The 14175-nt window shown below is 37.5% G+C and overlaps 1 protein-coding gene across 1 annotated transcript in view; it reads left to right on the forward strand.

Annotated features, from left to right (window-relative positions):
* The first annotated feature begins 7260 nt into the window (after positions 1 to 7260).
* The window catches only part of LOC131073130 (dol-P-Man:Man(7)GlcNAc(2)-PP-Dol alpha-1,6-mannosyltransferase), a 291571-nt gene continuing 284656 nt past the window's right edge, over positions 7261 to 14175 (forward strand). Inside the window, exon 1 of the mRNA XM_058009516.2 lies at positions 7261 to 7899. Coding sequence (XP_057865499.2) covers positions 7872 to 7899 — 28 coding nt within the window. The 5' untranslated portion in view covers positions 7261 to 7871. The remainder of the gene's footprint in view (positions 7900 to 14175) is intronic.

The raw sequence follows: 14175 nt of genomic DNA on the forward strand, positions 1-14175 counted from the left end.
CCCATTGGCTCTACCTCCTCCATTCTAGGCTCAATAGCCTCCATTAGGCATTTGTCCACCTGAATAGTGAAACAGATGTCATCTTCGTATTTCTTCACTATGTCACCTGAGATTCTTACCCTCTGACTCATCTTTCATCTGAACTCATCAAAATATTTGTTCAGTACCTTAGGGTAGCCGATTCCAATGGCTTGCACGCTTTCCTTTATCTGCTTGGTTACCGGTTGGTCAGGGGACCACTGGACATCTCCTACACCAGGAAAGTAGCCTTGGAAATAGAAAAACAACCCTACTAGCAGTTGTCCAAACTTAAACCTCAGTGAGTTGTCCTACTTGATAGCCTTAAGATTTAGCAGGAGTTGTCTCTGCATGCCGGTGCATAAGTCAAAAGATGCATCCTCTTTTATCATTCAGTAAGCGGCATTTACCGCTACAGCAAATACAAAATTAATCCTACTAGCTGAAAATGTTTTGTATACTATCACCATGCAGGCGTATTTCACCAGATCATCCTTGATAGGATTGATTGTCATACCCCGTGAATCACTTATTGAACCGGTGAGCTTGGTCATTTTTCGTTTTGCTCACTTTTCTCAGGGCAGACACTTCCCCTGTGTTGCAGAATTCGGTGACTGCATGAATTGCCTGAGGCGTGATATCATGCGTCCTTTCCAGGTACATCTTGTCACCATGGACTCTGCTCAAGATGATCCTGATGTGATCCTCTATGAAGTCTTCTAGAAAATATACTACATTGTGGAATTTCTTCTTCTTTATGAAACTAAATTCTGGTTTGATCTTTTTGTCCTTGTCACAACATAGACCTAACTGAGTATGAATAGCTAAAGACCCTAGGTCTTCTATTTTGCAATCAATATAATCAGAAATTCCTTCTTCGACTATGACTCCATCTGGAACTTGTGATAAAGCATTATACTTGGACTTCCTCTGAATGAAACTTTCTGACTCAATGGATGTACTTGAACTGGTATGAGATGCAGAAGCCATTGAAGAGTATTTCAAGAACACGAAAAATACCTTTCAAACATGAATTTAGGGCTTCCTGATTCCGCTTCACTTCACTCTCTATCGGATGCCAAATCACTGCTTTGTGTTCTCCACTACTGCTTGCAAACTGGATTTGAATCTCTTTCAAGGTTGTTCACTTTCTTGAAATCAAAGCTCAAATCGGCTTTTCTTCGCTCTGCACTTGAAAACTTTTCTTTGCTCGAAAACAAATAGTGAGAAATGATTTGAAAAATGCATTTATACATGTCTCTCACCTGCCGTCATTAATGCTCCTCTATTAGGGCATAAACCCTAATTTGCCCTTTTTTTTTTTACTGTTTTCGGTCTTCTGCCAAATGACAGGTATCGCATACCGGTTAAGGTCTTTTACCAGTGTCAACCGGGGGTTCGAAAGCATTTCACCGTTTGCTCCCCCTAAGCCTTTAAGGCTTAGTTTGTCGGTTCTGATATTTCCACACTAGGTGCAGAAACCGGTTCCTCTTCTAACATTATTGGTTTCTTCCTCCATATTTTCTTCATGTCCCTTTGAACTTTTTCAACATCTATCTCTCCTTCCTGAGTGATTGGTATATCATTAGATATACTTTTTCTATTTCTGCAGAATCTTGCAATGTGACTCGGTTTGTTGTAGTGATAGCAAACAAGTCCAGGTGCTCTCCAAGGTCCATTGTACATGTTTCCATTCTTCCTTCTGCATGTTGCAGCAGTGTGACCATGACCATGACAGATCATACAACTTTCTCTCCATCTGGTTGCCGCTTGATGGCCACCGCTTCTTGACTGATGATTGAAGACATTAAACCGGTTGTGGTTCCGGTTCATAAAAGGTTCAGGACCAGTTCCTTGGGTCCTCTGAGGATATCTTCCAGTGTTATTCATTACAGAGCTGCATTCAAATTCTCTATGCCCAAACTTGTTGCATGCATAACAATGACCATTGAACTTATTTGATCTAAGTACATTGTTGATAAAATAAGGAAAATTATTGTAGGCCTTGCTCCTACATACATTGGCAGTGTGTCCTTCTTTAAGACAGTTAAAGCAAACAGGTTTGAATTTTTGCTTACCTTTTCCTTTGAGTGCTGGTTGCTTCTTTGATGCTTCAACATTTGTTCCTGAGGATTCTCCTTCCTCATGCCTTATTGTAGGCCTTGCTCCTACATACATTGGCAGTGTATCCTTCTTTAAGACAGTTAAAGCAAACAGGTTTGAATTTTTTCTTACCTTTTCCTTTGAGTGCCGGTTGCTTCTTTGATGCTTCAACATTTGTTCCTGAGGATTCTCCTTCCTCATGTCTAGAAAAACCAAGACCATTGGTATTCTTTGCTGGTATAGATGACTCAAGCTTTTGCTCTCGCTTGACAGTACTTTTGCCAAACTTAGCAAGTATTTCCTTTGACTCAAAGAGTTCTTTGGAAATAGCAATATTTGTCTCCATTAGACTTGCATTTTCAGATATGGCAATGTTCAGTTCTCCTTGCATGTCTTCTTTTTCCATTCTGCTCTCATGAAGGCGAGCAGTCAGTGCACTAATCTCTTGTTCCAACTTGGAGATCTCATGATCTTTGTCCTTTACCAGATCTTCAGCTTTTCTCCGGTTCTCAAGCTCTTGACTAAACCGAATAGTCAGTCCTTCCAACTCCTTTCTCAGATTAGAGTTTGAGTCATTCAACTTATTTACTTCAGCAATCATGGCTTCCATGTTAGCTTCATCTTCAGAACTACTTTCAGATAGTTCCATTAGTCTCTCTGCATGTTCTCTCCTTTTTGCTTGAGATGCCTTGTATTTGACCATAAGATCATCACAGACTTAGTGAGTCGTTGAGTAAGTTCCCTCAAGGTGTATTCCCCCATATCTCTTTCCAAGTGGTTAAACTTATAGAAAGGTAGGCTCTGATACCAATTGATGAATACTAAGGGGGGGGGGGGTGAATTAGTATGCCAAAAACTTCTGCACTAAAACACTTACACAGTCTAAAGATAAACCGGTAAAGCAGTCTAACAGTCAAACCGGTTAACACACATGCAAACCAAAATGCGAATGAAGCATTCACCCACAAAACTAATACAACCATAACACAAGATATTTGATGTGGAAACCCAACTGGGAAAAACCACGGTGAGATGGAACTCACAAGTCACTATCTGCAGAATAGAAACCAGACCGGTTAAGGTCAGATCGGTTAAGGTCTTACAATGTTCTTCACCAGAACAGATCTTGTTAGGAATCTCAATCTCTGTTAGGAGATAAGTCCGATTAAAGACTACCTTGTTAGAGGATTTTAGATTCACATGTGTGAACCACCTTGTTAGAGGATTTTACAAAGGCTTTGAGGCCTACCCGGTTAAGGGCTATAGACTTGTCAAAGATGTGAGTAATCAACAAGTGTTTGATCTATCTAATAGCACAAACTGCTTGGTTAGATCCAATATTGCTCACAGCTAATGCATTCCAGCATTATTTCAGTCTTCTCTCTCTCTCTCTCTCAGTTACAACTTGATCTTCTCAGATAAGATTGTTCTCGATTCCCACCTTAAACCCTAGCTCAACATTAACCCTTTCAACAACAACTTAAAACCCTATACATGGTGTCCTTTTAAAGGAATCCGATTTCATGTCAGTCCAATAGGATTACATTACAATTTCCTAGGTTGAATGAATCTAGACATACTTAGTAACACGACACAAAAAGCACCGTCAATGTGTCGGCATCGTCAAACAATCAATGGATTGGTAACTCATCACAAAATGCTGGTTGGTAACTCATCACAGAGTATTACTGATTCATACAAAAATACCGGTTGCCGGTTTGACAAAAAATGAAGACTGGTAAGAATGTGTTGTGCCGCTTTGCTCCCTCGTACCGCTTGAGATCTATGAACCGCTTGGGGTCGACATGTCGCTTCAGACCGGGAAACACATTCTGCAAAATCACCACTAGTCTAAAGACTAGTATACCACATACCGGTTGGAACAAATACTAGTTGAGCATGAGCTCATACATATAAAGGGGATCTCAATACAAGTGTGTGTCCATCAATGACAATCACAACATAAACAACAAAAATGCCAACATAGACGATGATAAAAATCAAGAAGAAAGACTTATGGCACCAAGAGAGAGGGACAAAGATGCTGGTACTAAAATACTATTAATGTGTTCAATATTCAAGGTGATACAAGGCAAATGCTCAATTATTGGAATACTTTGAACTAGATAATGATATATCTATATTAAGAAACAAGACAAACATGTATACTATAGTCGATAGTGATGATGAAAGTGGTGGAATTGTACTCTTAAGTGAAGATGATGATGCATCTGATGGTAGCTCTTGTCCACAGATAGTGGATGAAATAAACTCAATCAGTTTCCTTTTGAAGTTGTTCCATTTCATACAACGCGATATGTTAAGTAAACCTCTCTGACTCATTCCTATGACATGGGAAAGGGGTTTTCATTCAATGGTGTAAATTCACATCATGAACTTGAGTATAAGACTTTAGTTGATTTAGATGCTTTGATATAAAAATGGATACTCAAATTGCTTTATACGTTTATGAGAAAATGTTGTTGGCAAGTGTAAATCTAATTCCATTATCATTCCTTATGAAACAATGATGAAAATTTGAAGCAAAAACCATAGGGAAATTGAATGGACACCTGACCCATTGGCAAATTGGCCCAAGAGGAGATGAATTAATGTAATATTTGCAAATTAAAATTGATTAATTTGTGAGCATTTTAAAAATGAAGGGGCATTAATCCATGTGGTGTGACTGCATATTAAAAAGAGATATCGACCCATGTGAAGTAAGAGGGTGCAAAAGGTGTGTGGTTGCGTAGGATGGCGAGGATACAAATGTCTAAGGTGCTTGCAGACAAAAATAAAAAGTAGAGGTAAATGTGAAAGTAAGGAAACAAGGGGCCTTGTGAAGAATTAAGAAGTATAAGCATGCAAGGAAGCAAAGAAGGCACAAGGTGACATATAGAGTTTTATTTGCAAAGATGGCGAAGAATAGAGTGAAAGGAATAAAACAAATTTCTTAGGTAGAAGTTGGAGGAGAAATCTTTGCTAGTGAAGGGGCTTGAAGAGAGTTGCAAAGGTAGAAATATGAGTAGACTTTTTGATGTTTGAAATGTCATTGGGTGGCCAACACTTTTATTTTGTATTTAGCAGATTTTTGTTGTGAATAGAATTGTGTTTCTTTGTTACAATTTGAGTATTGATTAGAAGTAGAGAGTCTCTACTGTGTTTTATTGTTTTTGTGTTTGAGTTTGTGATAGAAGGTAGGAGGAAGTCTTCTCTTGCATCATTAGTAGTGCGTGATGGTGCCTCTCATAGGTTGGTGCCTACTAATTGTGTGGACTGGTATCTCTAGTAGGCTGGTGCCCATGAATTGAGGGGATTGGTGTCTCTTGTGGGTTGGTGCCTAAGAATTGACAAGATTGGTGTCTCTTGTGGATTGGTGCCTACAAAGTTTTAAGACAAATTTACAAGAGCAATATTTTGTTGTGCTCCTTAAGAGTTTCCACATAAATTATGTGTTATTCTTGTGTTATTCTTGGTGTTAATAATGTGCAATTGATGTTATTGCGATTGTTAAGTTGAAAAAGTAAAAGATTGTATTATACTATTCCATCCCCCCCTCTTAGTATAATCGTGGGCACACCAATTGCTATCAAAGTTGGTTCCTAAAAAAAATAGTTTAATTATTAGAAGAAAGATCACAAGAGCACACATGGCATGCTTAGAAGGATTCTCCTCCAACAGGGCTCTAGTTTTTGATGAAATAAAATATGCTTTTTTGAGTGGAAAAATGCGCAAGTACTTAATATCACTTGGATTTGATATTTGGCAATTAGTGATAAGCAGATCATATTGTAATGTCCCCAGATTTTTATAAGGTGACTTAATTGAATTAATTGATTAATAAGTTGTCAAAAAATTAACATTAATAAAAAATGAATATATTTAATTAATTAATTTAATTATAAAATAAAATAAAAATAATAACATAATTAACTTTATTAAATAATTTTGTTTAGTTACAACAAATATTAAAGTCAACTTAATTTTATGGATGTTTCTTGGAGTTATTTATAAGGAGGTTGGCTAGGTGTAGTAAGGCATGTCTATGGATTTGATATGATGAATTTGTGTGATGGTTTATGAGAATTTGAGGATGAAAACCTTTTAGTTGATCAACAAGGGTTGGATGAAAACTTGAACTCTTCGCATTAGATTCGTGACAGAGTTCACTTGACTGAACTAAATTTGTGAAATTTCCAATGGAGACAAATTCATAGAAGTTTATTTTTAATTTAGAAATAAGGATGGATAAATTGCGGTCTATATGTGGATCTATAGATGGCTTATAGCAATATGGGACTACCCCATTCTTCTCGTGGGAGGCACCCAACTATGTTACAAATGAGGCATACATACCTTATTTCCGATGAGATTTGAATTTGCGACTTCTGTTTCAAGAGCACACATTCTCCTCCACTAGACCAAATCAAGCTAAATGAAAATGAATAATATTATCTTGGATGATTAATATTGATGTCGTGTTCCATTGAAATAATTTATCCCATATATTGAATGAGGATTAATACTTTATAGAGCATTGAGGTATTGGTGAAATATTTTGTAGGGCTGATCTTTAATTATGCTGAAAGGCATATTAATACTCACATAATAGATTGATAGATATGCGAGGTTAAAAACCCGTCATTAAAATTGACCCCTGCCATATTGTATGACACCCGTGATAATTACAATTAGTTTTACTATTACTTAAATAAAAATAATTTAAATTTTAAATAACCTAAATTAAAATAAATGTATAAAAAACTAAAAAAATATTTTATTTATTTTCTTTTCTCAACTACCACTCACTCTGAGTTTAACTATTAATCAATTCTATTTATCTCCATCATATTAATAGTTAACTTCGTCAAAATAATATTATAAAGATATGATAATATAATAATTAGTCTTAATAATTTTTTTTGCTTTGGTGAAGAGTTTAATAGAAATATAAAAATATTAAATTATAGTAATATCTTAATAATAATATAATATTGATTAAATAATATAATAATATAATTATTTTTAAAATGCAATAAACAAATATGATATATTTAGGACTTAGCTTACCTATCTTTCTCTATAAATAGATATACTAATTTATGAAATCTTTATTGCCGTGCAATTTTTTTGAGTCCGCCAAAGATTGTAATTGCTATTATTTAGGGTGCCATTTTCCCGTAAGGTATTCTGGAGAAGTGTTTTGGGTACACGTATTCTTTCACGAGCGTAAGACATTGCCTGAGTTCGTGGAGGCTTGCAATATCATTCTATTCATACTACCAATTGACGGGCCGGTGCGGCTATCTCATACTCAGTGTGAGACTTAAATTCTTAGCGGAGCTTTCTCTATGTCTGGCGCATCTCAACATTGTTGAGTCGTGGCTTTGAGAAATATCGTAGATATTAATAAAAGGGCTGATTTAATATTTCTGGTTGACGCAAATATTAGTTGATGCTCTGGCAATTCGTGGAATGGTGTTGCTCTATGTGTGAAGCTTGAAGTTGAAAGAAGACTGCTGCTGAGTTGTTTTGCTGAAGCGCCTCCCAACGCTGAAGCAAATTATATCTTGAAACTGGTGTCCGGAATATCACTACGGGAGACTTTGCCTTGCAGACCAATCATTAACTGTGCTTGATCATTCTTTTCCCTTGTTGTGGATGCGAGCTGCTCAGAATTTCTGCGAGCTGATTATATATTGATGATTTTGTGTATTGGCTGCTGTATCGATTAAGGGGTTGGTCCGATGGTGAAAGCTTCATCAATCTGGAGCAGTAAGGATTTGTTTTGACTGTTTTCATTACTGCATTTTGAATATTGAAATTGCGTGAAACATTAATGTTCCCCTATCTATTGAACCGTGCTTCAATGCAAATCAATTGTTAGCTTATTGCTGCTAATAAGAAGGTTGCCTATCTCTGAACATTTATTCTTGTTGTTCATTCATTATTATATCATTTCTATATCTATGTTTAAGCATTAAACTAAGCAAGTATATCAGACCCAGAATAAATAGTAGTGATGCAAATAATCATTAAGTTTAGAAGTGAGAAGAAAAGGAATTTTCACAAACATAAGAAGAGCCTCTACTCCAAGGAGGAAAGTAGTTCATCTGAAAAGAGTATCTCCGACCATGATAAATAAGAATTTCTATATATGACGGTAGAGTCAAAAGATGGTACCTTACAAAATGAAGAAAAAGAAGAAGAGTCAGAAGGGGAAGAGATATTGCATAAATAGATTGGGAAGTTGTAATGTCCCCACTTTGAAATAGGATTTAATAATAAAATTAAAATACAAAAGAATAAAAATAAAATAAAAATAAAAATAAAAATATAAAAGAATAAAATTAAATATAATTAAAATTTAATTAAGTTAATGAATGGTCTAAAGGCATGAAATGAAAAGTTGTGACTCTCTCAAACATGAGATATAAAAGGTAGAAAGGGAATCTCATTTGGGAGGGGGAGGAGAAGAAAGAATGGAGCATGCGAATCAAGGAAGAATCAATGGAAGAAGGCATGGGAAGTAAATAAGGAAGTGACTCTTCCAAAGTTAGGCAGAAATTATGAAAGGTTGTGACTCTTTTAAAGGACATAATTATGGAAGGTTGTGCTTCTTTCAATGGGCATAAATGATGAAGGGCTGTGACTCTTTTGAAGGGTGGTGATTGTGAATGGTTGCGATTCTTAAAAAGGGCAAACATGATGAAGAGGGTTTGATGCTCCCTCACATTGGAAGATATAAGGGGAGAAGGTTTCATTTGATGGGGGTATCAAAGCATAGCAGGATAGCAGGAGTTCTCATAAAGCAATTAGATCAGACCTGAACCGTGTTACTCTAATCTCTTGTGGGCAAAATAAAGGTGATTCAAATAGGGGACATTACAAATGGTATCAGAGCATGATTCTACCAGCCTGGGGGACATTACAAGTGGTATTTGATGGGTATGAATAAGAATAATTGGAGAACATTTTAACATGGACTCAATTGATTATCATTCCGATTAAAAAGTAGATTATTATAATTGTAGCAGATCAAAGAGCAGAATTAATGGCGATTTGTAGCAGACCTAAGATCAGACTTAAAGAGACTTTGTGAGCAGATTTTTTAAGGTTTAATAAGCAAATTATTTCAGATTTTCTGAGCAGATTTAGCAGACCTTATGAGTATAGAACAGTGAAGTTAATAAGCAGATTCTGAAGCAATTTATTTCAGACATTTTCCAGATTTATGGGCAGACATTTCCAGACTTGTGAGCAGATTTAAGTAGATTTGTGAGCAGATTGTACCAGACCTCCTTGAGCATAAATTTTGAAGAATATAGAGCAGATTTTGAAGGTGTTTTGTTGCAGATCTTAAGGGCGAATATGCACAGACCTGTGTTGCATGGATGAAGGTATGACAGTCCAAAAAGAGACATTCATGACTTTCTCAACCAAGAAGAGGACACAAGAGGGATAAGGGTTTTGAGAATTAACCCTAGATAGAAGGGACAACAAACAAATGGAGCTTTGTGGAGGAAAAATCTAGTGGCTATGACACCCTTGCGTCCTCAAGACCTAGAAACAAATTATCCTATGAAACTCCACATTAAAAAAAAAGAAAAAAAAAATTGGAACATTGAAACTTTTACCCCAAGGGATGGAACTGGTCATAGTTGGATGTTCCTGCCTCTTGTGGGCCAAGTGATGAATTGATTACCCCATAGGATGGAAGTGGTCATAGTTGGACATTCCTGCCTCTTGTGGGCCAAGTGATGAATTGATTACCCCCAGGGATGGAATTGGTCATAGTTGGACATTCTTGCCTCTTGCGGGCCAAGTGATGAATTGATTACCCCAAGGGATGGAATTGGTCATAGTTGGACATTCTTGCCACTTGCAGGCCAAGTGATGAAATGATTACCCCAAGGGTTGGAATTGGTCATAGTTGGACATTCTTGCCTCTTGCGGGCCAAGTGATGAACTGATTACCCCAATTGATGGAATTGGTCATAGTTGGACATTCTTGCCTCTTGCGGGCCAAGTGATGAATTGATTACCCCAAGGAATGGAATTGGTCATAGTTGGACATTCCTGCCTCTTGTGGGCCAAGTGATGAATTGATTATCCCATGGGATGGAATTGGTAGTAGTTGGACATTCCTGCCTCTTGTGGGCTAAGTGATGAATTGATTACCCCAAGGGATGGAATTGGTCATAGTTGGACATTCCTACCTCTTGTGGGCCAAGTGATGAATTGATTTTCCCTAGGTATGTAATTGGTCATAATTGGACGTTCCTACTGCTTGTGGGATGTGAGGTGAATGGCCATGATTTGGATGTGACGCGCTCTCGGGCTTAGTTGGGTTGGGCCGTTTTTGTTTCCTACTGAACTAAGCAATGATTGGTTATAGGATAATTAGTTAGTCATTATGTTTATCATAATCTACTTTTTCACTAAATGCTCTTTATTTCTTCAATTCATGTGTATACTTTGTGTCTTCATGTGTATGCTCCGTGTTTTTATGTGTATACTTTTTGTTTGATATGTCTACTACAAGAATGTCTATGATTGTTGTAAACATGTTCCTATCATCATGGGATTCCTATTTTTGGTTGATCTAGAATATGAGGATAACAAGAGTGAACCAAAAAAGGGGGGGGGGGATACAAAATTATAGATGTGTGTCATGCTTCTAATCCTCTTCTCAATATATGGGAAGTCCCTCCTTGTTTTGTCTCGAGGAGATATCCATAGGACCAATTAAAACAGTTCTTACGATTACAATTGATGAGAGATTTTTTCTTAAATGACAAACATTGCATACTTCCAATCAGTAGTTGAGATAAACCATAAATCACATTGAACTTGAAGATAGAGATATGCCCTCCGATGATAATAGAGTTGTGTTGTAGAATCTACATATATTGTTGATTTGTAGCTAGGTCAGATCCCTTCTAGGGCCGACCTAGTACATAAAATGCTGAGTGGCCTGTCGGCCTTAGCATTTTGACTTATCACTTTATTGTGTAAACCCTATTTGGGTCCGGCCCTATTTGGGCGATGGGTGTAACTTGTATAACTGACTGGTATATGTAACTTGTAATTAAGTGAGACTCATATTGAGTCCTACCCCAAATGAAACTTGTAATAAGCAACAATTGATGTAACTTGTGAATGGGCCTTGACCCATATTTGAAATGTAACTTGGCTCCAAAATATACAAGGCCGACCAAGGGTGATTAAGGACATAATCACCTATATAAGCAATGTAATCTGGGTGATCAAACACACAACTCAAGCATTCATTCATTCAGCGATCTACTTTTGATTAGCAGCGAATTTCTCCTAAGTATCAGCGGTGAATTACTTCAGTTAGATCAACGACCTATCACTTGGGCGAATCATCCAAGAACAACTATTTCTTGGTTCAAGGCTGAGCGAATCATTCTCCAAGGTTGCAGAATTTGACAAAGGGTTGACATATTATCCTAAAGGTGCCGGATAGACACTCAGTGACAATGAACTGCACTTCAAGGATATTCTGATCAGATTGTCTCAGATAAGTTGTGCCCTAATTGATCTATGTCTTGAGAAGACAAAGTTGTAATTTGCTTCTGTGTTTATTCTAATCTGATCTGAGATTGCTTGCTGGGTTTTTTCACCTCCAAGAGGGAGGTTTTCCCAAGGTATCTTGGTGTTCTTGTGTATGTTTATTTATTTATTTCCGAGTCATGTTAATTCTGATCACTAAAATCAACATGGTATCAGAGCTTGGTTCGTAATAGTTGTGATCAGATTCATCAATTACAGTCATTTTTTAGTCTAACCTACTGCTCAAGTTCAGGTCAACACAACTTCTTATCTTAGGGCTGAAGATAGGTTGGAAGGTTCCGCCAATTACACTTCATGGAAGGTCAGAATAATGATGGCCTTAAATGACCTTGCTGAATACGTCGGCAAGGATGCTGCTGAACCTCAAGATGAAAAGGAGAAGGAAGAATGGAAGAAGAAGGACTACCAAGCACAAAGGATGATTATTGATTCCGTCAAAGATCGCATTGTGTCATCCATCTCCAAGAAGAAGACTGCGAGAGAGATGTTCAACACATTGGAGAAGATGTACGAAGTCAACAACACTAGCTACATACTTGCCTTAAGGAACCAACTCTCTCACATCCGATTTGAGAAAGGAGAACCTGTAGCTGCTTACTTCATGAGAACCTTTGGGCTAAGGGATCAACTTTCTACCGTTGGGAAGAATGTTGAAGACAACGACTTAACTATGACGGCTCTAAATGGTCTTCCTTCTACATGGGAGCCCTTTATTCAAGGAATCAGTGCAAGAGTGGAGCTTCCTCAATTTGATCGATTGAGAGGAGATTGTATTCAAGAGGAATCTCGCTTGGTTGCGAAAGGAAAAATTAGAAGTCTTCATGATAGTGATCATCATGTCCTCACAGCTAAGAAGGAAGGTGGCCATTGGAAGAAGAATAACTTCAAGAGAAATAGAGATTTCAAACCCTGTGCTCCTGATTCAAGGAAGAAACCAAAGGACTTGTCTCACATCTGATGCTTCCGATGTAACAAGTTTGGTCACTTTGCAAAGGACTGTCAATCTCAGCTTGAGCAAGGAGAAGCGAACCTAAATGAAGTCTCGAAACAACAGAATAATGAAGACTTCCTCTTTATCTTAGCCTTGTCAAGCAATGTTTAGTCAGATAGTTCACTTGGCTGATTGATAGTGGTGCATCTAGACACATCACAAGCTATCAGGAGCATCTCTTAGATTTGGTGGAGAAGGAGTCCAACCTTCATGTGACTATTGGTAACAATGCTCGTTATGCAGTAAGAGGTTTTGGCTCTATTTCCTTCAAATTAGATTCTGGTATTTCCCTTCATCTCAGTAATGTTTTGTTTGTACCTGGAATAAAAAGGAATCTAATCTCTATATCTGCTCTAGAAGATAAAGCTTATCAGGTTGTATTTTCTGAAGGAAGAGTTCTTGCATGGCCTAAGGAGTCCAACATCAAATCAGCTCGTGCCATCGGGATTAGATATGAAAGCCTATACAATCTTTCAACTCACACTTTCAATTAAGGATATAGTTGATAGATTCTTAAAACTATGATAGGAGTAAATCAACTAGTTTTTGAATCATGTGAACTTATTACTTAGATAAGAATTAAGAGGGAGTTACATATTCCCCATAATCCTCAGTGAATGCATTGTTGTTGATTATATTTAGTAACGCTTAAACATGTTGCTATTTTCTAACCATTGATGTTGAAAACTGATTTACAAACAAATTGATATCTCTAGTGTTGGATTTGAGAAGTATGGCTAACCATTTGAATTCAAATCAGTTTTGAATTTATAATTGTTATATGATTATTGCAAGGATGTTCTTGATTATGATTCTATGATAGAACTAACATGTGTTCCTTGTGTCTTTGAAATATACTTTGGCCAAGAGGGAGTTTTCAGCTCCTATGATAACATTGTGTGTATCTTCCACCCTCTGCGGAGTGCAAGGTGGGACCACCCTTTGCGGAGTGCAAGGTGGTAGTTTCTTTGAGGTGTAATACCTCTTCCACCCTCTGCAAAGTGCAAGGTGACAGTTTATACTTCTCTGTAGAGAAGTTTTGAGGTGTAAGACCTCTTCCACCCTCTGTGGGCAATGCAAGGTGGATCCATCCTCTACGGGTGTGCATGATGGGTATCATGAAAGAGTCCATGATGTACTTAGGATCCACCCTTTGCGAGTAGGCATGGTGGAGTTGCATTCTTCTCTTGGAGAAGTTTGAGATTAAAGCCCTTGTTCCACCCTCTATGAGTAGGTATGGTGGATCCACCCTCTGCGAGTAGGTATGGTGGATGTCATGGAAGAAATTCCATGATGTGTTTGTTCACCCTCTGGGAGTAGCTATGGTGAACGTCATGTTTATTTGGTTTCCATCCATGGGAGTAGCCATGGTGGTTGTGTTCATTTGCATTTTTCATGGGAGTAGCCATGTTGGTTGTCACTATGTGACTTGGTTATTCAGAAGGAATCCTCCCTAGCTA

The sequence above is a fragment of the Cryptomeria japonica genome, chromosome 5 (assembly GCF_030272615.1).
Source record: "Cryptomeria japonica chromosome 5, Sugi_1.0, whole genome shotgun sequence".
In the NCBI taxonomy this organism is placed as follows: Eukaryota; Viridiplantae; Streptophyta; class Pinopsida; order Cupressales; family Cupressaceae; genus Cryptomeria; species Cryptomeria japonica.